This window comes from Pseudopipra pipra, chromosome 1 (assembly GCF_036250125.1).
Source record: "Pseudopipra pipra isolate bDixPip1 chromosome 1, bDixPip1.hap1, whole genome shotgun sequence".
In the NCBI taxonomy this organism is placed as follows: Eukaryota; Metazoa; Chordata; class Aves; order Passeriformes; family Pipridae; genus Pseudopipra; species Pseudopipra pipra.
Window position 1 is genome coordinate 49605884 of NC_087549.1, and position 23231 is coordinate 49629114.

The 23231-nt window shown below is 37.7% G+C and overlaps 1 protein-coding gene across 4 annotated transcripts; it reads left to right on the forward strand.

Moving 5' to 3' along the window:
• The first annotated feature begins 2 nt into the window (after positions 1 to 2).
• NDC80 (NDC80 kinetochore complex component) lies at positions 3 to 17526 on the forward strand. Of its 4 annotated transcripts, none has more exons than XM_064655821.1 (17): positions 3 to 132; positions 1955 to 2065; positions 2514 to 2600; positions 3355 to 3478; positions 3599 to 3771; positions 4942 to 5044; positions 5844 to 5933; positions 7151 to 7244; positions 8386 to 8492; positions 9288 to 9432; positions 9706 to 9911; positions 10969 to 11121; positions 11397 to 11486; positions 12374 to 12466; positions 13894 to 14024; positions 14501 to 14603; positions 14962 to 17526. In XM_064655821.1, the coding sequence occupies exons 2-17, from the start codon at positions 1965 to 1967 to the stop codon at positions 15082 to 15084; spliced, it is 1923 nt and encodes a 640-aa protein (XP_064511891.1). In that variant the 5' UTR covers positions 3 to 132; positions 1955 to 1964; the 3' UTR covers positions 15085 to 17526. The 4 variants fall into 4 exon arrangements, with proteins under 4 accessions (XP_064511891.1, XP_064511872.1, XP_064511882.1 ...); XM_064655802.1 differs by having other exon boundaries at positions 4 to 132; positions 1800 to 2065; XM_064655812.1 differs by lacking the exon at positions 3 to 132 and adding an exon at positions 189 to 302 and having other exon boundaries at positions 1800 to 2065.
• The last annotated feature ends 5705 nt before the right edge of the window (positions 17527 to 23231 follow it).

The window sequence follows — 23231 nt, forward strand, 5'->3', positions numbered from 1 at the left end:
CCCTCGCCTCCCTTCTCCCCTTATCCCCCCCGCTCCGTCGTGACGCAATTCCTCGTGACGAGCCGCTGCGTGACGTAGTGGGCGGGCGGATTTGAATTTGAGCGGAGGAGGAGGAAGGCGGCGGTGCTGGAGGTAACGGCTGGGACGGGGCTCCGCCGTGCGGGCCTTTCCCTCTAAGAGGGGACGGGAGGGAGGGCGGCGGCGTTGGCGTTGTTGTTACCGCCGCCCTCACCGTTGCCGCCCCGGGGCCGGTGTCCGTGAGGTGGTGGCGAGTACCGCGCTGGCTGCCCTGGTTGCCTTCGGTACGGTTTAGACGCGCTGTCAGGGCGAGCGGGGGAGCTGCGCCCAGCTCTGCCGCGCTCCCTCCCCTTTTGTTCCCCGCTGGCGTGTTGGCTGCAGGAAATTCTGCTCTTAAATCTCTGCTCGAACTCTGCTCTTCTGGCATCCTGGGTTGTATTAGGAATAGTGTGGCCAGCAGGACTAGAGAAGTGGTTGTTCCTCTGTACTCGGCACTGGTGAGGCCGCACCTTGAGTGCTGTGTCCAGTTCTGGGCCCGTCAATTCAGGAAGGACATTGAGGTGCCGGAGCGAGTCCGGAGAAGGGCAACGAAGCTGGTGAAGGGTCTGGAGCACAGTTCTGATGAGGAGCGGCTGAGGAAGGTGGGCTTGTTTAGCCTGGAGAAAAGGCGGCTTGCGGGGGACCTTATCGTTCTCTACAACTGCCTGAAAGGAGATTATAGGCAGATGGGGTCGGGCTCTTCTCCCAGGCAACCAGCGACAGGAGGAGAGGGCACGGCCTCAAGCTGTACTGAGGGAGGTTTAGGTTGGACACCAGGAGGAATTTCTTCACAGAAAGGGTGACTAGACACTGGAAGGGGTTGTCCAGAGGGGTGGTGGAGTCACCATCCCTAGAGGTGTTCAAGGAAAGACTGGACGTGGCACTTAGTGCTGCGGTCTAGTTGACAGGATGGCCTAGTTGATAGGCTGGACTTGGTGATCTCAAAGGTCTTTTCCAGCCTCATTGAGTCTGTGATTTGGGAAACTAGTCACTTGGTGTATTTGTGAAAACAATCTGTCTGTGGTTGGGTCGCTGTTAAAGTGATTCAATAATGCAGCTTCTTCCTCAGAGACAGTGAAGTTGTGGATACACTATCGTATGAACTGGGCCTGAGCTAAACCTCTACCATGGTTTGTGAGCAGTGGAACTAGAAGTGAAATGAAACACAGTTTATATTGATAATGTCTTTTGGTAATGTTTGTAGTGGAAGTTTTTTTGATTAGTTATAATTCGGTCACTTAAGGCCATCCCACAAATAAAACAGATCCTCTCTAGAGGGTGAAAGTGGGTGGGTTTTTTCCAGAGTTAATTCTATTTACTTCAGATTCCCACTTAATGTCACCTTGGGGACAGTGGTATTAATATTCCAGTTTGATTTATATTTTGTGTGTGTAGTCTGAAGAGAGCCATAATATTGGTTTTCCAGTTATTATGCTATGATACTGCAAGATCTTTTGCAAAATTAATAAGCAGGCTCAGAATTAGCAGTTCAGGAGTAGATGAAGTGCTGAAGAGCTGGAAACAGTGGTCATGGTAGTGTAGCTGACTGAACTGAAAAATTTCTCAAGCCTTTTTGCTTGTGGAACTTGTAGGTTAGAAATGCCCAGATGTAAAATAGTAGGTTCGGAACAAGCACTGACACTTTCATCAATAAAATAATTGATTTAAATGACTGTGGCTGCTCCTATGTATTACTGGAGTCTAACATAATCACTTTTTTCTTTTTTTCTTTTTTTTTAAAGAGAATCCAGTATTTCTAGAAACTTCATCACACTGTTTGATCCAATGTACAGTTCTACTTGCTTATTCTGATCCTTAAGAAAATCACTGTGGAGTTCAAAAAGACAAATACTCTTAGATCCTGGATTTTCTGATACTGAGGGATTGTGATTTACAGTTCAGTCACAATGAGACGAAGCTCAAAGATCACTAGAAGCAGCGGTCGGCAATCTATGATGGCACTGAGAGTGCAGGACAACAACAAGATGGGTCTTCAAACACCTCAGATGTAAGTATTGCTGATCATCTTGCCAAGAATAGCTACGTAAAACCAATTCTGAAGAGATTGAGTATAGTGTATTTGAGTGTGTGAGTAGTAACTGGGGCAAAAATTGGAAACAGTGAAAAGAAAGCTCCTTGCAGCCAAGAATGTTTGCACAAGTGCTCCAGTCCTGCAAAAACACTTCCTTTAATCTTTTTGTGTACCTGTGACACGTTTCAAATGGTAACACATTTTCTAACATACTTGTTAGGTGGTGGCTTGGTGCCTCTGTATAGAAAATGTGTACTTACAAATCTTTTAATAATGGACAAATAATGCATTAAAATTGGTTGACTTTTCTAAGATGCTGTGTGATGAAGGTGCTTAGGCTTATACAAGTGTGTTTATAGTTCTTGCATGAGCAAAAGGTGAAATGGTAGAAATAGTCACTTAAATCCTTCTCACTATTCCTCAGGATGGACAAAGGTACCCTTGGGAAGCTGAGCATGAGCAAACCTACACCTGCAACTTCAGAAAGAAAAATCAGCATTTTTGGGAAGAGGTATTGATAACTTTTGTTCTCTGCTCTGTAAATTAAAACAATAATGCTCCCACATAATTTTGTCATTTTTTTCTCTTGATAGATTTTTCACTATAGGGAATAATTATCTGAGGCCAGGAGACCTTCAGGTCTGCCTTACTCCACTCTTTGGTCACTAAGCAATAATGCTGTGGAGTAAGAATCGCTTTGGGAGCTGTTTTTTCTCTTGGGAATGATATGCATGACAGACCTTCTGAGCACCTCAGTACACTTTCCTGTTCAAGGAAGAATGACATCTCCAGTACACTCTGCCTTGGTTTCTTCTCTCTAAGATACAAACCTTCTAAAATTCTATAATCTTTCTGCTTAGTTCACAATTTTCTGTGTTTGGATGTCTTGCAGGTGTCTTGTTTCATAAGACCCCACCGTTGCAGGGGTCTATTCCTTTTAAATATTTCTTAAATATTTTAATCTTTATTTTCAGTCACCTACATCATTTTATCTTCATCTTTGGGGTATTTTTTACTCCAAAAAAATTATTTCTTTCAATAAAATGAAAATATTCATCTAGGATTCAGTAATCCCTTTGTTGTGCATGTGCATTGTGGTTTCCAAGTCGATGATGTTTTTCCAATCATCTTAAATACAGAGAACTTCAGGTATCACTTTGCATAAAAAATGCAAAGGAAACATAAAAATAGCAATTTTAGTGACTTAAACATTAAGAGAGTTTCTCTTTTATATTTATTGTCCTGTATTTACTGTTTGTCCTTAGAACTAGTGTGACTGGAGGGTCACGCAACAGTCAGTACGGTGTGTTCGGTACAGAAAAGATAAAGGATCCCAGGCCACTCCAAGAAAAGGCATTCATCCAACAATGTATCAAGCAGCTTTGTGAGGTAACATATTAACTTATTCTGAATGTTTAGTCATAGAACATGCTAATAAAAATACTTACTTCCTTGGTTTCAACTTCAGGTTCTATTTAGTGACTAATATGCCATGTTTCTTTTTTGTAGTTTCTGGTTGAGAATGGTTATGCCCATAATGTTTCCATGAAATCGCTACAGTCTCCATCAGTTAAGGACTTCTTAAAAATCTTCACTTTTATCTATGGGTTTCTCTGCCCTTCTTATGAACTGCCTGACTCAAAATTTGAAGAGGAAATTCCCAAAATTTTTAAGGAGCTTGGGTAAGATGATTATTTGTTAGTCTGTTGTGCTAAATAGATAAGATTCTGCTTGACAGCTGGGGAGAATGGATAGGCTTCTTTATTCAGATGAGACTCTGAAAGTACAATATTGTGATTATTGTGCTTCACTTTAGCTCTAGGTTTACACTCTGATTTTCAGACTCTACTATGCATTTTATGTTTGAACTTGCAGAACTATAGGCTCTTGGAAGCTTGCTTTGTAATGTAAAATTTAATTGATATCTTTACTTGTATAAAGCTTTGAAAGACAGACAGAATTTTCTTTTACAGACCCTTCTGTTCATGCTGTTAGAATCCAAGAACTAAAAATTCCAAAATGTTGGATCCAGTTAATTCAGTTTAAGATGTGTTTTTTCCTGTAATCTCTCTCATTGTGCTTTCAAAGCAGGGTGTGCAAATAACAAAAATAACTGCTGAGGTTAAAAAAAACACAGAGTAGCTGAGTGGTTTACTTCTGAGTTTGTTCAGTGTTTGGAATCATTAATGCCTCCCAATGCTTTCCAAGAAAGAAATTCCTCTGCCTGTTGTTAATGGGGAATTTTCAGTCTCATTGAAAACCACCAATGAAGTGTATTTTATTTCTGTAGATTTGAGTCCGTGATGGTGTCAAAGCACTGAAGGACTCCTTAGATGTAAATCTGTTTCTTTCCCTTCTTAATTAAATTAATTAAAACAAAACTTAATTAATATTAATCTGTAACATTTGAAACAGCTGACATAGCTTGAAATCTTGAAACAGATTACATTCTGCTGCACCAAGAGTGTAATCTTGGATACAGAGACTTATTCTGAGAACTCACTGTAAGTTGTCTTTTTTGAGTTCAAGGAGCATCTGGATGACACTCTTAATCATGTGGTTTAGTTTTAGGCAGTCCTAGAGGAGCAGGGAGTTGGACTTGATGATCACTATGGGTACCTTTCAAATCAAGATATTCTACGAATCATAAAGTGAGAAACCCATGATAATTGAATGAAATAGAAGTCAACTCATTTCCTTTGATGTACAGCATAAACTACAATTGAGTTTGTTCTTCCTTCTGCACCTTCATCTACATATAAAAATGTGCTGCTTTGTTTGCAAAATGTGCTGGTTTGTTTTCATCACTGTTTGCCACTGCTATTAAAAATGTATTTCCTTTGGCCTTGCAGGTACCCCTTTCCTCTGTCAAAAAGCTCCCTGTACACAGTGGGAGCACCACACACCTGGCCTCAGATAGTGACAGCTTTGGTTTGGTTAATTGATTGTGTCAAGGTAACATTTGTCTTTCTTAAGCCAAATATTTCCACTTTTCGGCTTGAAATGTTAATTTTAGTATAAATCTCATAAATATTTTTTACAAATCTCCTTGTTTGATACTTATGAAAAGAAAACGATAGGCATTCTTACCTGTCATCTGGGAGCTAACCCTTAGCCTTACTTTTTAGTAACTTTTAAACTGAGCTTTTCATGTTATATTTCTTTAAATGTATGTACTAGACAAATTCATGTATAAAAAAGGGAGGGAAATGCTGGCTTATATACATACATAAAATGTGAGAAGTTAATAGGTATCATCCCTGAAGATTCATATTACCTTCAGTGCATATCTTTTGACCTCTGCTATTCTCTCCTAAATTTGAAGTCTAATTTTGAATTTTCAATTGTAATTATTCAAATGTCTTACGATTGTTATACAGAGTGGAGAGTATTGTGCTTGGGCGAGGGGGTTGTTTAGTTTTGGGGGGTTTTGGTGTTGTTGGGTTTTTTTAATAGTGGTAACTCTTCTTGCTGTGACAGAAGTTCACCACTGCTGAATTGGGCACACACGAAAATCCCACCCTTTATGCTGAAAAGACACATTTGGCTTAGCAAGACAACTTGGCAGTGTTGAATGTCCAGTTCCTGCCTCTTCACCTGTGTGTTTAGTCAACTAAACACAGGCTCATTACAACCTGCTTTGCTGAAATCCTAATCCAGTGTTACTCTGCTTCTTATAATGGACATGAAATGAACATGAAAACTAATGGATATCTCCACACTTGCTCTTTGTATGTGCACCTGTGCCTTTCAGTTGTACACTGCCATGAGGGAAAACGCACCATCATTTGAGGAGGGACAGAGCTGGGGAGGAGAGACGGATGATGGAATTGTACATAATAAGGTATAGTAAAAATTACATTATAACCAGAATTGTTCAGATGAATTTTGCCATACGCTATCACAACACAATTTAAATGTGACACAACAATTGAAACTGTATTTATAGATTCTGTTCCATTTTATATTTACAGGGTTCTCTAGGAAGTATTGTAGCCTTATGTAAAAGGCCTGATCAACTAGTTTCCTAAGCAGGCATCATGGCCAGTCCGTTGGTGAAGACTGGGTATTAAACTGAGATGCCTTATTCTCCAAGTAGCTACTCTTTCCATTCTTCTCTGTGGAGAAAGGGAATTATTATGCTGTTTGTTTATTGTTTTAATAAGGTTTCCAGTAAGTTTTGCTTTAACACTTGAGTCTCTTGAGATTAACAGCAGTACAGCATAAAGACAGTGATTTAATTATAAATGTAGTGGCTTCTGCCAATACCTGCTCAGCTTACTATATAAAATTTGGTTGTAAAGCTTCATTTCTGAGCCACAAAATAGGGTGGTAATGTAATTCAGGTGCTTAAAAATGCAACAGCTTGCTTTCTTAAATCTACTCAGATTGAACTCAATGTTAACTCACAGCAGGTGTTTGGAAGGGGTTGCATAATGTGCTAAAACATTTAATTAGAAAATTGCAAAAATCAAGTTAAATCATCATTTTGGACTAAGATTACAAACCTGACAGTAGATGAGTAAAAATGCTTTTAAACTAAATGTGCACTTCTATAGTGACATGTATAGATATATGTTGATACAAAATTTACAGTATTGATGTAATTGCTTCTGAAAGATCTGTAATTTAACATCTGTAGTGAATTCGCTTTGGGTAACCTTTCTTTATTTCCAGATCAATTCTCTGATGTCTGCACATCTGAATTTCAGTGGTCATATTTACTGAAGAGGTCTGTTAAACAGACCTACATTTTCCATAAACTAGCCTGAGAGAGTGATATGCTTCAAGATAAAAAAAAATTTAAATATTGTATCTACTATCCTTGTTAAATATCTCAGAAAAATATAGCAAGTATTTCCAGACCTCTTTTAATGTGAATTATAGATGCCTCCTCCTGCCTGAATATAATCTGTTGGCATTCTGTGTTTAAAGAGAGGAAAAAAATTGAATTTTACAGAAGAACAATCAAAACAGTGAAAGATTTTTTTTTTTGTCTGTTTAATTCTATCTTACAGCCCTTTGAATTGCTGAGATGAAAGCTTTATAAATTTTTTTCAGGTTTTCATGGACTATGCTGTGAAGTGCTATGAGCTTTTCATGAAAGGGAGAGATACTTTTGAAGAATTGGATGCCGAAGTGCAGTCAAAATTAAGTAAGTTTTCAAGTTTTAATTATTTGTGTTACTGGTTTCTTTTCCCCTAGCATCAATTTGCTCAGTTTACAAGTGAAAGTGATCTGAGATAAGGGAACCTGAAATTCCCAAGTACTGCTCAATTACTTCAACTTAATTCTCTCTTTTTTTATATGCATTGCTGCTGATACAGAGGGGTGGGTCATGATCTGCTGTCAGCTGTACCTGTGTCACCCTGTTGTTTTTAATGGCTTTGTGACAGGAAACCAGTATACAGTTCTTCAGATGCAAATTCTATGCAGATGACTCTTGTTTCTGTCTGACAAAGTTAATGTTTTAAAAAAAATAAAAGAAAAATATTTTCAGAGGAATGCAATCTGATAAGTAAAAAAGTTCAACTTTTGAAAACTCTGAAAACAGTCTGCAAGAGTTCCAAACTCTGTTTTTAGGGTTCCCATAAGTGATTCAGCATGCTTCATGCATGATTTCATGTTTGTCTTCAGGGAGGTAGGAAATTGACTCATTCATTTCACCAGCTCCAGAAATACAAACAGAATTTGAGAACCAGGAAAAAAAACATTTCCTACTTTCCGTGCCCTCCTATGAAAAGCCAGACTAAGGACACTTTGGTTGCAAGCTGGAGACATCAGTTGGAGAGGAAACAAGCTAGCAGGTTGTTGCTAGATATTAGTAGGAAAAAATAATCGTGCCGTTGTTTGGCAAAGACTAAGGGCCAAGTAAGGGAAAAGATGTCTCAAGAGACAAGGAAGTATGTGGATGAGAAAGGAGTATGCAAATCAGACTACCTTGAAGCTGGAACAAATAAAGCTTATTTAACAACCTCTATCCTTTTAGTGTGGGCTATATGAGAGTTTGGAAACTCTTACCTCATGGGAGTAACTTTGAGCTCTTTTATGACACAAAGACTGAGAAACTGATTTCTCCTTGTTTGTTTGGGGATTTTTGTTTATTTCCTTTGTAATGAAAGGGTTTTTTTAGTGGGTTTGTTGGTTGGGGTTTTTTTGGTTTTTTGTTTTTTTTTTAGTGTAAAATAATTGTCCAGATAATGGGTATTTACTGTGCTGAAGTTAAAGCTCAGATTAGGTGGTGATATTCGGTAATATTAATTTATAACCCTCCACCCTTTTCCCCTCTCCCCCAGAGGATTTATTTAATATAGATGAATTCCAGATAGAAGGTTTAGCAGCTGACAACAAAAGACTTCAGGAAGAGATTGCAAGACTAGAAAAAGAAAAGGAAAGTGAGCCGGTTAGTAAATTGTCTGTCTGTTTATATGCTGGAGTTGAATTTTATATTATTGACCATTATTGTCATTATTAAATGAAGATACTTATGATACATAACAACAAATGGAAAGTTATTTTCAGTGCTTTGAGATTTTAATTAGGCCAGATTATTACAGACTATATACCATTATAGTACAAGTCACTATTTGTTTGATAATGTGCAGATATTTCCAGGTAAAAAGGTCTTGTATTGACTGAAATATTAATAAGGTATTTGAACCACTTTTTCTTTCTGAATGTCAGCATTATTTTTTCCAAATATGTTGGTAGGAGGCATGGGATTCAGTGGTAACAATACATTTTAGGGAAAATATTTTGCTTGAAAACATGGATTCTGCTTTTAGTACAACATGAGTTTAAAAATGGGTTAGTGGCTGTGCAGCTGGCAAATGAAGACTCCTACCTACTGTGCAAAATGTGCTGTTTGTATTTCCAGCTTTCCTTACCCTAGTTTTACCTGGGTTTTTTGTATTATTATACTTAAGTTGTGAATTATGTGTAGTAAGAACTGTCTCAATGCAGTGCCTGATGCAAATCAGAGACTTAAAGGTGAAATGCAAGAATCTCTTCAGCCTTCTTTGTTATTTTAAAGATGCTTAACTTGACTCGGCTGTCACAGAGATAAAAATTTATTCAAGTACTTTAATTTTATATTTATATCATTGTTCTGACCAGTTACTCTAATGTCCTGTCTGGAAAGTGAAGTAATTATTTTATATTAATCTAACAGTGGTTGTTCTTTTCCCCCATTCACTAGGATCGCAGAGTAACACTACGAAATGTGAAATCGTCTCTTCAAGCAGATGTCCAGAAATACCAGGCTTATTTGGCTAATCTGGAGTCTCATATAGCCATCCTTGATCAAAAAATGGAAAGTGTTACTGACGAAGTTGAGTCAGCAAGTAAGAAGGCCTTGGTCACAATTGGGATAGTGAAGCTAGAAATAGTTTTAAAATAATTGTAATTCTCAGCTTTAGGACAGAGTGAGATGATGATGATGGTACAAATAAACTTTCCAAAATGCATTGCTAATAAAGAGGGATTTTTGGGGTAATATCTGTTTGTACACTAGAGTAATGAAATATAGATATTATTTACTCATAAAATACAAATGTTAGGTTTAACTACATACAGTGGTATTTTACATCTGTTTCACAAATGTTTTGTGAATTTAGGATTGGAAGTAGAAGCAATGAAGCAGGAGAATGCCCGGCTCCAGCACATCTTTGACAACCAAAAGTACTCAGTTGCAGACATTGAGAGAATAAATCATGAGAGAAATGAGTTGCAGCAAACCATTAAAAAGCTGACTAAGGAAGTGGAAGCAGAGGAACATCAGCTGTGGAATGAAGAGCTAAAATATGCTAGGAATAAAGAGGCGGTATGTGAAAACCCCACTACACTGAGAGCTGGCTATCAGTTTTCATCATGCAAGCTGAAACTTGGGACTTGAACTATTGTTGACTTCTTTTCTAAATAATCTAACAACAGGCTGAACTGCATCATAAGAGATGTAGCTAGAATATGCACCACTGTCAGCTCTCACTGACAGTGAGAGTCAGTCAAAGCTTGCTATAGCATTGCAAGCTTTGATGATATCAGCATGACATTGCTTTGATAACACAAGAAGTTTCAGGTTGATGTTAAGATTTCATGGGAAGGAAATAGTGCTTTGAATCAATATCTTTGCATGTGTTTAGGGACAGGTTAATCCCTTATGTAGAAGTTTTAATATCTTTTAAGGGCCAAATTCAATTCCTACAAACAGAATGAAAAGGTGTAGTCCTGTAAGTGATGGGATTTAAAAGCTTCTGCTTTGCCACATGGAGAACTAGATAAAAAAATTTCAAATATATTTTGCATTTCAGTGTCAAGCACTTGGTATTAACTTAAATTCCTCGTGTGCCAGTACGAAGCACATAAAACTGGGAAAAATATTTAGGTTCTTTCGTATTTGGATATAAATAGCACTCATTAATTAGAAATTAGAGCATTTAATAAGCTTTGTTTAACGGTATGCTCAAGTTAGTTTGTTACAAGGATATGTGGCTATGTGGCATTTCCTGTCAAGAGAGAAGGCATGTCAACATGATGACTGAACTTTGGTTTAGTATTATTTTTAAGCATGCTTTTACTTCCCTATCAGCTAGTCCTCAAAAAGCTGAGGCAGGAAAAAATATGGCAGATGAAACAATTCAGTGTCAGCCATACACACTGAGAAACCTTGCTGAGCAAACTGAAAGAATCATAAAACAGCACTTAATCCAGCAAACTGCTGGACTGTCATTACATATAGCTCTTGAATACTGTGGTGTAACATGTAATTGTGTCTGTACATAGCAACTCAGGAACCTGTTTAAAGTACTATATGAATATTTTCTGCAAAGCTTTTCCCTTCTGTCTCTTATGTGATTTTTGCCCTCTTCTCCTCTGAACAGATAGAAATACAACTGGCAGAATATCATAAACTGGCTCGAAAGCTGAAATTAATTCCAGTAAGTGCTGAGAATTCCAAAGGCTTTCACTTTGAGATTCAGTTTAATCCTGAGGAAGGACCAAACTGCCTAGCCAAATACAGAGCCCAGATCAACGTAAGTAGAGCCAACACTGAAGGCTTTTGTTATTGCTCACAAAAAGATGTGTTTCTTTGGAAATGTTGGAAAGGTCTCTCAATCTCACAATGAAACTTCATTGAAAAGCTTCTGTGATGAGTTGCCACAACTACATTGTAGCATATGAAGAAAATTTGGTGTTGGAGAGTACAGCAGCCTAAATAAAAACGGGAGAAAGAAAAGATGTACTGGGGTACATCTTAGTTCAAACTAACAAGTCGCATTAGCCAGATCTTCTTGTATGCATATTACAGGCTCCCCTTATGGAGATCATAAACCAGACAGAGGAAGACATTAGGAAAGCTACTGAACGGAAAATGTCTTCGGAAGATGCTTTCGAACAGGTCTGTTGGTTAGTGAAGATAAAGACTAAGATACCAAACATAATATCTGCTGGTCCCATTTGACCCTTTGGCATGGGTGAAGTATGGTGTGGTGGGCTGTTTTTTGGTTTTGTTGGGTTCGGGTTTGTGCGGGTTGGTTGGTTGGTTGGTTTTTTGGGGTTTTTTTGTTTGGTTGGGTTTTTTGGTTTTTTTGGTCGGTTGGTTGGGTTTTTCTGGTTTTAGGGGTTTCTTTGAGGGCAAGTAAAGAGGGGAAGAAGCTATGAGAAAATTGCTTTAATTATGAGGGAACCCAAAAGTTTTTCTAAGAATTGGGGTCATTTTCCATTGGTTGAAATATTGTGTATTCCCTGCATTGAAGTTCATGCAGTTTATATACATTTGACCATAAACACTGGTAATATTTGTTTTTAATAAGTTGCCCATTGCAGTCTGTTGTGTGGCTTACCATCACTGGCAAATTGTTATCAGCAAGATTTTTAGCAATATTGGGTTCAGGGTGGATTGGAAGAAGGAGAATTTCATTCTTCCTCCACCTCGGTTTTTATTACTGAACATGATGGTATGGAATATCCTTCTGGCCATCTGGCCTGGCTGTGTGTCTTCCCAACCTCTTGCTTGTCCCTACCGTACTCAGTGAGGGGCCCTGGGAGGGATGGAAAGCTTTGGATGGTGTGCAAGCACTATTCAGAAATAGCCAAAACATTGGTGTGTTTTAGCCTCTTATCCAAACCAAATCACAATCCAGGCTGCTATGAAGAAAGTTAATGCCATCCCAACCTGGCCTAGATTAAATATTTTCTGGGCTACCAGGTGTTGTTTGTGATGGCATGGATTTATAGGTTGGAATTCTTTTGAATTGCATTTCCTCGGTTATGTTTTCATTCTAGGTGAATGCAATGGTAGCGGATGCAAAAAGCAGTGTAAAAATGCTGACAGAAGAAGCTGAAAAGCTGGATGATCTTTACCATCAGAAGCTTAAGGTAAAACTTCTTACAGATTGATGACAATTTATCCTTAATGGTATCTTTAATCTTTGTATTTATATATAAGTTTTTGCTTTGCGTTTTTGTTTGGACCTCTGCTCTTGCCTTCTTCCATTCCTCTTTCAGGATTTTGTCATTCTTTTCAGAAGTATTTGATTGCTACCTTAAGTGAGTCTGTTTTCACTTTCTTGTAAGAGAATCTGGCATTGTACATTAGCAGATCCTGTAAATCATGAAGTACTACGTCCAGTAAAAAAAGTGGCAGCAATCATCTCCTGACCTCAGGATGTCTCAGAGCATGTGCTTGAAGGAGATTTTAGGACTAACAAAGTCTGCTTTGTCTAATCAATTTGTATATAATGAATACATTTACAAGTTTTAGTAAACATGTTTAATTAGTTTCCTTAAAAACTAAGGAATATATTGATTGACCAAAAGGAAATTAAATGTTTTAATTATCTGAAACTGTTGCTTGCTTTAGCTTCCATCCCCAGCACGGGAACAGTCCTTAATCCCTTTCCTCACTTGTAATCTAACAACTAAGTGGCTGCTTCAATACCTCCCAACTTCTCTGACAGCATGACTTTGGTGGGGCTGTGGCACCCTAGCAAAAAATGCTCCGTGAACTAAGTGTTTAGCATATATGCACTTGTAAATCCAAACTCCTGCGCTGTAGCCATGAAACAGAGCTGTTTTACTGCCAATACCTGCTGAGGTGGCTAAAGGCAATTAATTTAGCTTACTGTTTTCAAAAACACCTGAAAGTTAGCTTTTGATCTATGCTGTTGCATATACTTTTCTCTGAAGATAAGCTTATAAAATACACAGTTGCAACTGGATGTTTCTAACAAGACAGTTGTGATTTTTAAAATGCTGTCCGTAAGACTTAAGTATTAAAATTATTTTGAGGAATCATGTTTCAGAATCTACCAGAACTGCATCTTGAGTTGATGGCAGAATTTTGTATGGTTTTGTGGATTTAATTGTATTAAATATAGTATCAACACTGTCATTCTCCTTGAAGAGATGATTACTTGGAATTTGTACTCAAATGTGATTTTACTTTTTTAACCTAGAAAGAGTTGCTCATGATGTGCCATTTCTAAATTATTTAAGAGTATGTAAATAACACTTTTTGAGATTAACTTTGAAGGGAAGATTGCTGCAACACAGACCTTTAAATATGATTAAAGGAATAAAGAGAAGGTTAGACTGATTCTGAGAGGAAGATGATACAGAAAATACCTGAAACTTTATGTTTGGGAGGGATGTCCCTGTTTGTTTTTTTTTTAATTCTGAGCTTGGAGTTACTTTTGTGAATTCTGAATTCAAGCATCAGGATGCATTCAGGTACTATAAAGGAGGAAAAAAATTCTAATTATTCCCAAGCTATGCAATTTTTTCCTCTTCTTTCCTTATTACAGGAAGTAGAAGAAGAAGAGCAAAAATGTGCAAATGAACTGGAATTGTTAAAGAAGCATAAACAATTACTTGAGAGTGGTGTCAATGAAGGTCTCAGTGAAGCCACAAATGAATTGCATGATCTCCAACGACAGTAAGACCCATACCTTCAAAGTTTGCCTAGTTTACTTTGGCTTTTACTGATAAAGATATTCTCTTGAAGCCTAACATAAAATTGTTTCAGCTTTTATCCATCTTAGTCTATATTAATTTCACAAGTTAGCAACTAAAGGATGTTTCTCCTCAGTGGTATTTTGCTAGAATATTTGTCTGCTCTAACAAAACTCCTGTTTTCCATGTAATTTTTTACATATATATGGTTGTAATAAGGAAATTGGTTTGTTTCCTAAGTTATGTGACAACTAGATTTTATACCTTAAAGTTTGAAAATACTATTCTGACTCTAAGGTACAATGTTTCTTACTGGTTAGCACAATACAGTCCATTCTTCTAAACTGAGTATTAATATACAAATCTAACTTGGTTCAATTTAATACTAATAGAAAAAAGTGTGGCTAAACATGACAATAAATCAGATTTGATGATGACTTTCTGAGTATCTGTTTTTAGATATCAAGTCGTTGTGCAAACAACAACAGAAGAGAGCAGAAAAGCTGGTGATAACTTGAGTCGTCTTTTAGAAGTGATTGGTACTCATGTAGTATCTGTAGGGGTAAGTAAATTTGTAAATTTTATATTCAGAATCAAATCTCTCTAGAGACATGTGCAACTGCAGTTAAACACATGGAAATTAGGACTTACTGTTTCCTATCAAGTATTAGTTATTTAGCTGCTGCACTGAGTCCGTAGATTCTAGTTAAATTTGTTGACAAAACCTTTGGTATAAATAATCAGCATTGATCATTAAATTTCAGCAGTTACATCCTGTCAGGTTTAACCTGCTTCTAGTAGACATCTTTCAGAAAAGTGTTTAACTGAAATCACCTAACCTGTGCAATAACTGCTTAAAATGCTTTAGCAGAATCAGAGACCATGATAGACCTAATAAACTTTCTGTAACTCTTTTCTAGAAATACCTTGATGAACAGAACATGAAAATTGAGAGAGATTATGAAGAATTCATGTCTGAAGATCTGTTGTCAGACTTGAACAGAATTCTAGACAGTTATAAAAAGAAGGCTGAAAGTCTGTAATTACCAAAAAAGTGAAGATGAAGATTTTGCATTTCTGAATGGTATGGGGCCTTCTAAAAGGAAGGGTACTTCTGATGTTTAGCAGTGAAACTAGATTTAAGTTTAAGGAAGTATTTATGAACTTCTTTTGTTTTGAAGATGTGTTGAAGAATTAAAAAAAAAATATTTGCATTTTCTTAAAAAAGGCTTTGCTTACCCTTCCTACTTACAATATCTTATATGTGCTTACAAACATCTGTGACAGAACAAGTGTGGAACACCTGCATTTTGTTTTTTCTTTACAATCAAATAATTTTCTGGGAATATCAGTACAACAGAAGTAGAGTTAACCTGTTAAAATAACAAAGCAGAGTGACAGCAAGTGACAGCACAAATGCAGAGGGTACTGACAACTTGAAATAGTGCTACTCAGAAATAACTAGTGGGTTTCGTAAATGTGCCAGATTGCTAACTGCTTTCCCTTCTACAGTATAGTTTGTGCATTTCATAGTATACATGTGCATTTAGGGCACATACATGACCATAATGCTTATACAGGAGTCTTGTAAATAGTCTAGGAAAAAAAAGAGTAGTTTAAAAAAAAAGTTCTCTCTCTAGGTGCTTATGATCCCAGATGAAACCTCATTGAACTTGTTGAAGATATAGGCCAGAGATAGCTCTAAGCAGGATAACACAGGAATTCTGGCTGTATGTCTTATTAGTTGTAGGTTTGGCTGATGTTAGGTACATCAAAATGGTCTAAAATGTGTCTGCATTCTGTTTGTTCAACCAGTAGGACAGACTATTTGATTTTTCTTCCCCAGGAAAGTAGCAATAAAATTAGAGTATGGGGACCTCCAGTCAAAAAACACTGAAGAAAATGTATCAGTGGAATGCTATGTGGAAGTAGTATTCTATAATCTACTCTGAATATAATTTTGTGTTAAGAAAAATAAAAAAATAAACCCCAGCATTCGTGTCTTGGATAGTTTAGTTTATGATGGTACTTCCTATTAAAAATATTGAAATATTTGAGTGTTGTTTTTAGAGTTCAGAGATAAATATCACTGATTCAAATATACAAAGATAAAAACAACTTTGCAGTTGTTAAAAAGGTTTTAGCAGCAGATAGAAAAAGGAAGTTGCTCCTCAATTCTATAACTGGGCACAATATTTAAATGAAACACAGATCCCTAGGATATATGACAAAACTTAATTTGAACCATCTGAACACAGACTGCAAATAAAAACTGGATTGTCCCTAATTCTAGGCTATTTTTGCAGAATGCATTTTAAATTCAGTTGTCCTTAACATAGTGTGAGAATCTTCTGGTTCTGGTATGAGTATTTTGTTTCAGATATTATGATAATGATGGCATTAAGGTTCTGATTTCCTGTTCTTTTGGGATGCTCTGGAAGTTTAATTTTACAGCTCTAAAAGTGTTCTGGCAGGTGGGTAGATTTACTTCTTTCTTCTGTTGTCCTCTTTTTCTTTTTACCTTTACAAAGTCTTGGGGTTTGGGTTTTTTTCTGGTAACAGCCTAGTCCTTACCGAATCTCAGTTCCTTCTCTTTAGAAACTTTTTGCTTTTGTGATCTTACTAATACTTTTGTTATCTAAAACAATACTCCTCTAATTAAGAAAAACTGTAAACCATACCATACAGAAGGGGTTATGCTCTCACTTGGCTACCTGATATCTGTTTGTCTCTGCTTCTATGACTGACTGATCTTATGTTTATTAGCCATCTGCAGGTTCCTTGCCATGTGGAGTAGTCAGTTGACTGAGTAATTGAAAGCGAAATAAATGGCACTTCCAAGGACTAGTATTAACCCAGTGGTAATGGGGTAAAGAATTGAGGTCACAACAACCTTTCTTCATGTACTCGCTACTGTAATATTCTGAAATTAAAGTAGTCTGGGCATTTAAAAAAAAAATGCATGTTTGTAAGGTTGGCAATATGTTTTTGTTATTGGGCTGAACTATTGGTGTGGACATCAGTTGAGCTAAATTGACTTTAGAATTGGCCCAGGTTCTGTAAAATACTATGTAATATAACATGGGAACATGGGCCAATGTTTACTAGGTAACGTTTTCAGAATTTTAAAATGGGAGGAATTTTTTAATTCTTCTTGAACATGGCTCCTCTGTGATACTGAAAGTAAGGTAGTTAGTTTTTGTGTTCTGGAATGTGGCTTTTAAGTGTAGACAACAGGCCTTAGAACATAACTACTGCTCTTGCTTTTGCTTTTGTTTCTGTTTTTGTCAGAATGTAAAGTCTTAATCAGAATGTACAATGGCACCTGCACATTTCAGTAGTATGAGTCATTTGTAAATTTTTGCCTTTGTATGGATACAGTTGCCTCATTTATTGCAAGTGTACCTTTTGTACAGTGTACTTAACGTGTCTTAAGTTTATGTATTTTTATATTCAATAAAATTCCTTAAGTCTGTTCCTAAGAAGGATAGATTCTTACTGCAAGTATAGAAATAAGACATAAAAACCCAATTAATTTGACTTCCCTAGGGGAACGAGGTAGTCATCTTAGCAGCAGATACTAATTCCCTGGCTATCCTTCCTGTTAAACATGCATTGTGTAGAGGAAAAACAAAATATAGAAACATGTTATTCCTATAAGTTTCAGAGGAATAAAAATTGTCTTAACTTCTTTTGAAAAAATAGGTGGCTTTTAGAAAACTCTAAGAAGCCTAGGGCCAAGCTGCTTTGACAATTATTTATGTGGTATACTTCTGACACTAAACTTCCCAACCAGCCTTTTCCTATTTTAAGCATTAAAGGACTATTTCCTTTATATGACCACTCTTCGATCTGCCTTTTTTTATTTTATGAGCTATTAAAAACCCAAACAAACCAAAACCCAAAACAAACAAAAAACAAACAACAAAAAAACCCAAAACCAACCAAACAAACAAACCCACACCAAACCAAAAAAACACTTGACACTGTAGAAGCATGATAGCAACTCTATCTATAGCTTTGTTCTCTTCCCTGCAGTATGTTATTTTTATTTTTGTTGTTGGAAACTCTCATCACTGTCAAGAATGTGGTAGTTTTGTGGGGGTTTTTGGAGTACTTCTTGAGCACATCATAAGGAATCACTCCTGTTGGAAAGGGCTTCTAAGTTCATTGAGTCCAACCATTAACCCCGCACAGCTGCGTCCACCACTCACTCATGTCCCAAAGTGCCACATGGACATGACTTATAAATGCCTCCAACCGCTTCCCTGGGCAGCCAGTTCCAATGCCTGACAACCCTTTCTGTGAAGAAATTTTTCCTAATGGCCAATCTCAACCTTCCCTGGTGCAACCTGAGTCTGCTGAGGCTTTAAATGTGTAGTGGCTGCTCAGCTCACTTGTAAGAGGCTACTTGGACCATTCTCCTTGTTTTTGCTGATGTCCAGTAGTGCATACCTATGCAAGCCTTTAGTTCAGAGCTAGATAACAATATGTTCTCTGTGGTTCTGTGATACCATTACTTTGGCCTTTAATGGGAGTTCTCATCTCTGCTCCAACTTTTGTGGTAGAATTGAAGATCCACGTATATATTTTTATCTTACTTTTGGAAAGAGTACAAAAGAAGACAAGGCCTATAGGTGAATATATTCCCTTTTCACTAATAAGAGGTGGAACTCCCTCAGTTGGGAGCTCTACAGTAAAAAGGAAAGACTGTGGTCTGTCATGCCAAGTGACTGGGCAAAGCAGTGGAGATTTTGTAAATGAAGGTACTACTAGCATATGCCTTCTCTACAGATTATTTGGTATGCAGGTATTCTGAGCACTGCAAAGTATCTGAAGAGACTATATATTAACTTTCCACTCTTCTCTGGAGAGCGCTGTTTTGCTTTAATACTGAAAATCTTAGTGTGTCCTTTAGAGTCAGTTAGCCTTCCTCTTTTTGGCAGTATTATAGAAGAGGGAATTGACCTGGTTTTTCAATACTTGCTTTCTACATTTTTTGGCTATGAGAAGTTCCTGGCATGATGAAATTGTGTATTGTCTTTTTCCTTGCAAAGTTCTCCACCATATAGGACTATTGTATCTTCATTGGGATTTTACTTTTTAGGTGCTTGTTGAAAGTTTTTGATGGTATTCATTCCTTTTTGAGGAATGGAAGAAGCACAGAAGACTCACACAGCCCTCAGTGGATGAGGGACTATCAATGCCTTAGCCAATGTCACATCTAAGGGAAGTGCAGTGACATCTTCAGTCCCATATCAGGTGATTGGCAGAGACTGATCAGTCAGCATGAGTTAACCTTAATTTTACAGGCTTTTCTGGTAGAACTTGATCTGTTTACAGGATTTTTCTAGACATAACAGATGCCACGTCTGTTGTGCACTACTGCCCTCTGGAGAGTAGACCTTTTGTGCACACTGGTTGTGGGAAGATGGCTGGGGGTAAAAATTAGAGGAAACTGAGAAGTTCTATTCACATCCCAACAGAAGTTTTAACAGTACAGAAATTATAGGGTAAAATGCAGCTGCTACACCCTGGATGGAATGTGGTCCATGTGCTCCACTACGCTTTCCCATACAACAGCAAGCACCTGCTAAGGGGGATGGAACGTAGGGTGGAGCACAGTGGAGACACCGCAGCCAGGCTCTGTGGAAATCCTTGCAGGGAGGGGGACTCCATAGTACTTTGCAGCTGATAACCTGCACAGCACCTGTCAATCAAGGGAGATAGGAAAAGATGTCCTGCTGCTGAGCCAGCAACTGTGGCGAAATCTCTCCTCGGATGAACTTGGTTCATTAAAGCCTAATTGTAATATTAACGCACGCCTCCATCCCAACGTTACCAACCTCCAAGGTACAGCCACCCCCCACTGGGCATGTGCCCTGTATTTTTTTACTGTATCTTTAAAAGCAGAGAGAAGCAACGAAGGTATTTATGACTGAAGTCACTCAAGCTCCACCTAAGCATAAACAAATAGTATAAAAGTTGAGAATGGGGGAAAAGTTAGGGAAGACTCCATCACAACTGCTGGGATCAGTTGATGGGCTGAACCTGTCTTCTCCCCCATAGGGACACCTGTTGGGTAAGAACTGTATAAGCACTGAATACTTTAGAGCTTGAGATTACTGCCTTAAATATGTTTTTGCAGTCAGCTATTATCACTGGCAACCTTCGATCTGTCACAATTTCGTATTGCTAAAGAGTGTTATTCCATAACCTGTTAGTGGTGGTCCTTCCCAAGTGCTAGCAGTTGCTGGCAGCAGGTAACACACTCGAATAGTGGAAAGACCCACTGAGGGGTCTCTGTTATGCTGTTGATGTGTGTCCCTGAATAAGCCAGTAAAATCCCCCTTTGATCCAGCAGGACTGTTCTGTGAAAGGTCCCCATAACAGGACACAGACTGGTTGGGCACAAGGGTCTCGGCTTTCCTGGGACAGTGACAGACAAACACTAAGGGTGGAGTAAAACTCCCCACACTAAGGATCAAGGATATCTCCCCTCTTCACATGACACTGGTTCATAAGGGTCTACCAGTCCCAGTATTTGCCTGAGGTAGACAGGATCACGTGTCCATCTACGGGATGATTGCCTGCACTGTCCCTCTATTCCAGAAGTTCTTATCAATAACTCCGTGTGGTCTCTATGGTGTTTTCCCTAGCAAAGAATATAAATAAACAGTGAATTGTCATCATAACATGCAAACTAAGGTAGATGTGGAGAAGTGGGTTACTGAAGTGCTCTCTGGTAACTTTTTTTCATTTGCTTCTCAGTAACTTGACCAAAATTAGTAAGCAACTAAAGTGATAAAAGTTTGTGAAACACAATCCACTTAGTCGAGCTGAGAGGACTGTAAGCACAGTCCATGGTTCTGAAATATCTGACCAATGTGATAACAGATTAAATTATATTTTTAAATATTGAAGGCAACTGAGGGAGAGATGGTGAGGGAGGGGAAAGGACAACAAACCATTAGTTCAACATCCTGTAGTCCAAATTAACTCTGTCAGCTGGGCTTTGTGAGTAAAATTCATGTAAACTCCCACTGTTCATTGTGTACTTCATTAACAAAAATGCAATGTGACATGCTCTTTTAAAATCCAATGGAAACAATGGACTCTGATGATAGGATATAACAAATTGTGGAAAGTGTGCCTAAAATGACTGGGATTTCCAAACTAAAAAAATATTATAGTTAAAAGTATAAAAATAGGAAAGATAATCAGGAACTTCTAGTCTATCTCATGAAGAAAGAAAGAAGGATATGGAGATATATTAAAAATGTGCAGAACTGATAGGAAGATCTACTTTTCATAGAACATTTTACTGAACGATGGAATATGTTTTCATGTAATGAGAATTAATAATTTAGTAAGATTTGAAACCATTTGTTCTTTATATGAATAGAAAGGAGATAAGGGACTGGAAAAATTAAGAATTATTATTTTCATGAGGATACAAATCATATATTTTGGCCTTAGAATAACATATCCAGATATTACAGCCAAATATGATTGATAGCAATCCACTGCACCTTGTGAGTCCCAGTCTCAAGTCTCTTCTGGGAAACGAGGATGTACCAAATCTTAATAACTTCCTTCCTCTGTGAGACAAAGGAACACGAATGATTCTTGAACAAATACATAAAAACATATCTGACAAATGCCCATTTGGAGAAAACACAGGTTTTGATTTGCGGAAAGGCTGTTGGAGTGTAAGATTAACGTCTTCAAGCATTAATATTCTAATAGAACACTGTTGATGTTCTTATTGCAAAGATTTTTAAGATCATGTCTGAAGAAGTCACTCCAGCCACACTCTTAAAAAAATGGAAATACATCATTCTCTCCTGTAAGATGAGTTAGAAATAGGAAAACTTCATAAATGTGTTGTCACAGAAAAGGTCCAACCACCTGGGTAGGACACCATGCTTTTCCATTCAAGTTGCTATTGCTTTTCCATTCAAGTAAGACTGTATAGTCTTACTTGAGTATCTTCCAAGCTTTTTGTAGCTGAGCATCATTACTATTTCTTTTTCTCTGGAAGGCTGCTTCCTCCCTTTACTGTTCCTGTTGCCTTGGCTTTTGACATTGTTTTCCAACCCTTCCTTTTCCCCTGGCCCCTTTCTCCTGAACCATCAAGGAGTGCTTTTATCACCAGCTCCAGTAGAAGTGGCACCATGGACTCCAAGACCAGGCAAGGCCAGGCAAGACCAGTTGAGGGCTTAGTTATTTAAATGTCTCTGCATGGTACTGCCCCATACTCCAGATTTTGGGATGGTGAGACTGTAACCATTGGATTTTTGCTGTGAGTGTGTTTTGCCATGCAGAGATTCTGCAAGCATGTATCACAGAGTTTTCTTGTAGCATACACAAAAGACAGGTAGAATTTAAGGAGCTTCTAGGCTAAACATTTGTGTTCTCAGCACTCCTGATAAAACACCTAAGGAATAGCTTTTGAAGATTCACTCAACTGGTCTCTGGAAAAGATCTCCGTTAATGCTGAATTGCCATTCCCTGATTTCTTGTTTATATCCTTACAATTCTATATCTGTCTCTCAGATGGTTTGGTTTTCTGAATAATGGCACTATGGTTTCACACCTTAGTGGTTCAAGTAACTATATTCTTTGGTTTAACACCTCAGGGGTTCTCACTAAGGTACTTTTTCAAACGGATCAGGTCAAAGGTCCACGGAGTTCTAAATGTAAGATGCCACAGGCTCCCCTTCTTACATATAAAACCTTTGTTACCTTAAGGAGGAGAAGCCCTTTTACATAGATCATTTGGAGTTTGTAGTTTTGTACCTACAGAGCATATGCAGACAGTAGCATCTAGTATCACTCAATAGACTCTGCCACTGCAGCAAGCCCTACTAGAGGGGCAGTGCGCTTTCTCCTAGTGAAGACACAGCAACTTTCATTATGTGTATACAAAATATTTACTATTTAAAAATGTCCAGGCTGGAACTTGGCCTCTAATAAAAAAAGAAATTAGATATTTAATTTATTCCTTGAATGAAAAAATTAGATACAGGCAAGACATAATGATAAATATATCCTCGTGGACACACACGCATTCCTGAGCATCATCTAAAATATCAAATGGCAATATGAACAAAGTATTGGTTACTATACTGCTACTATTAATTTTGAAAAATAGCACGGCACCTGACTTTAAAAGTCCAGTAGATGT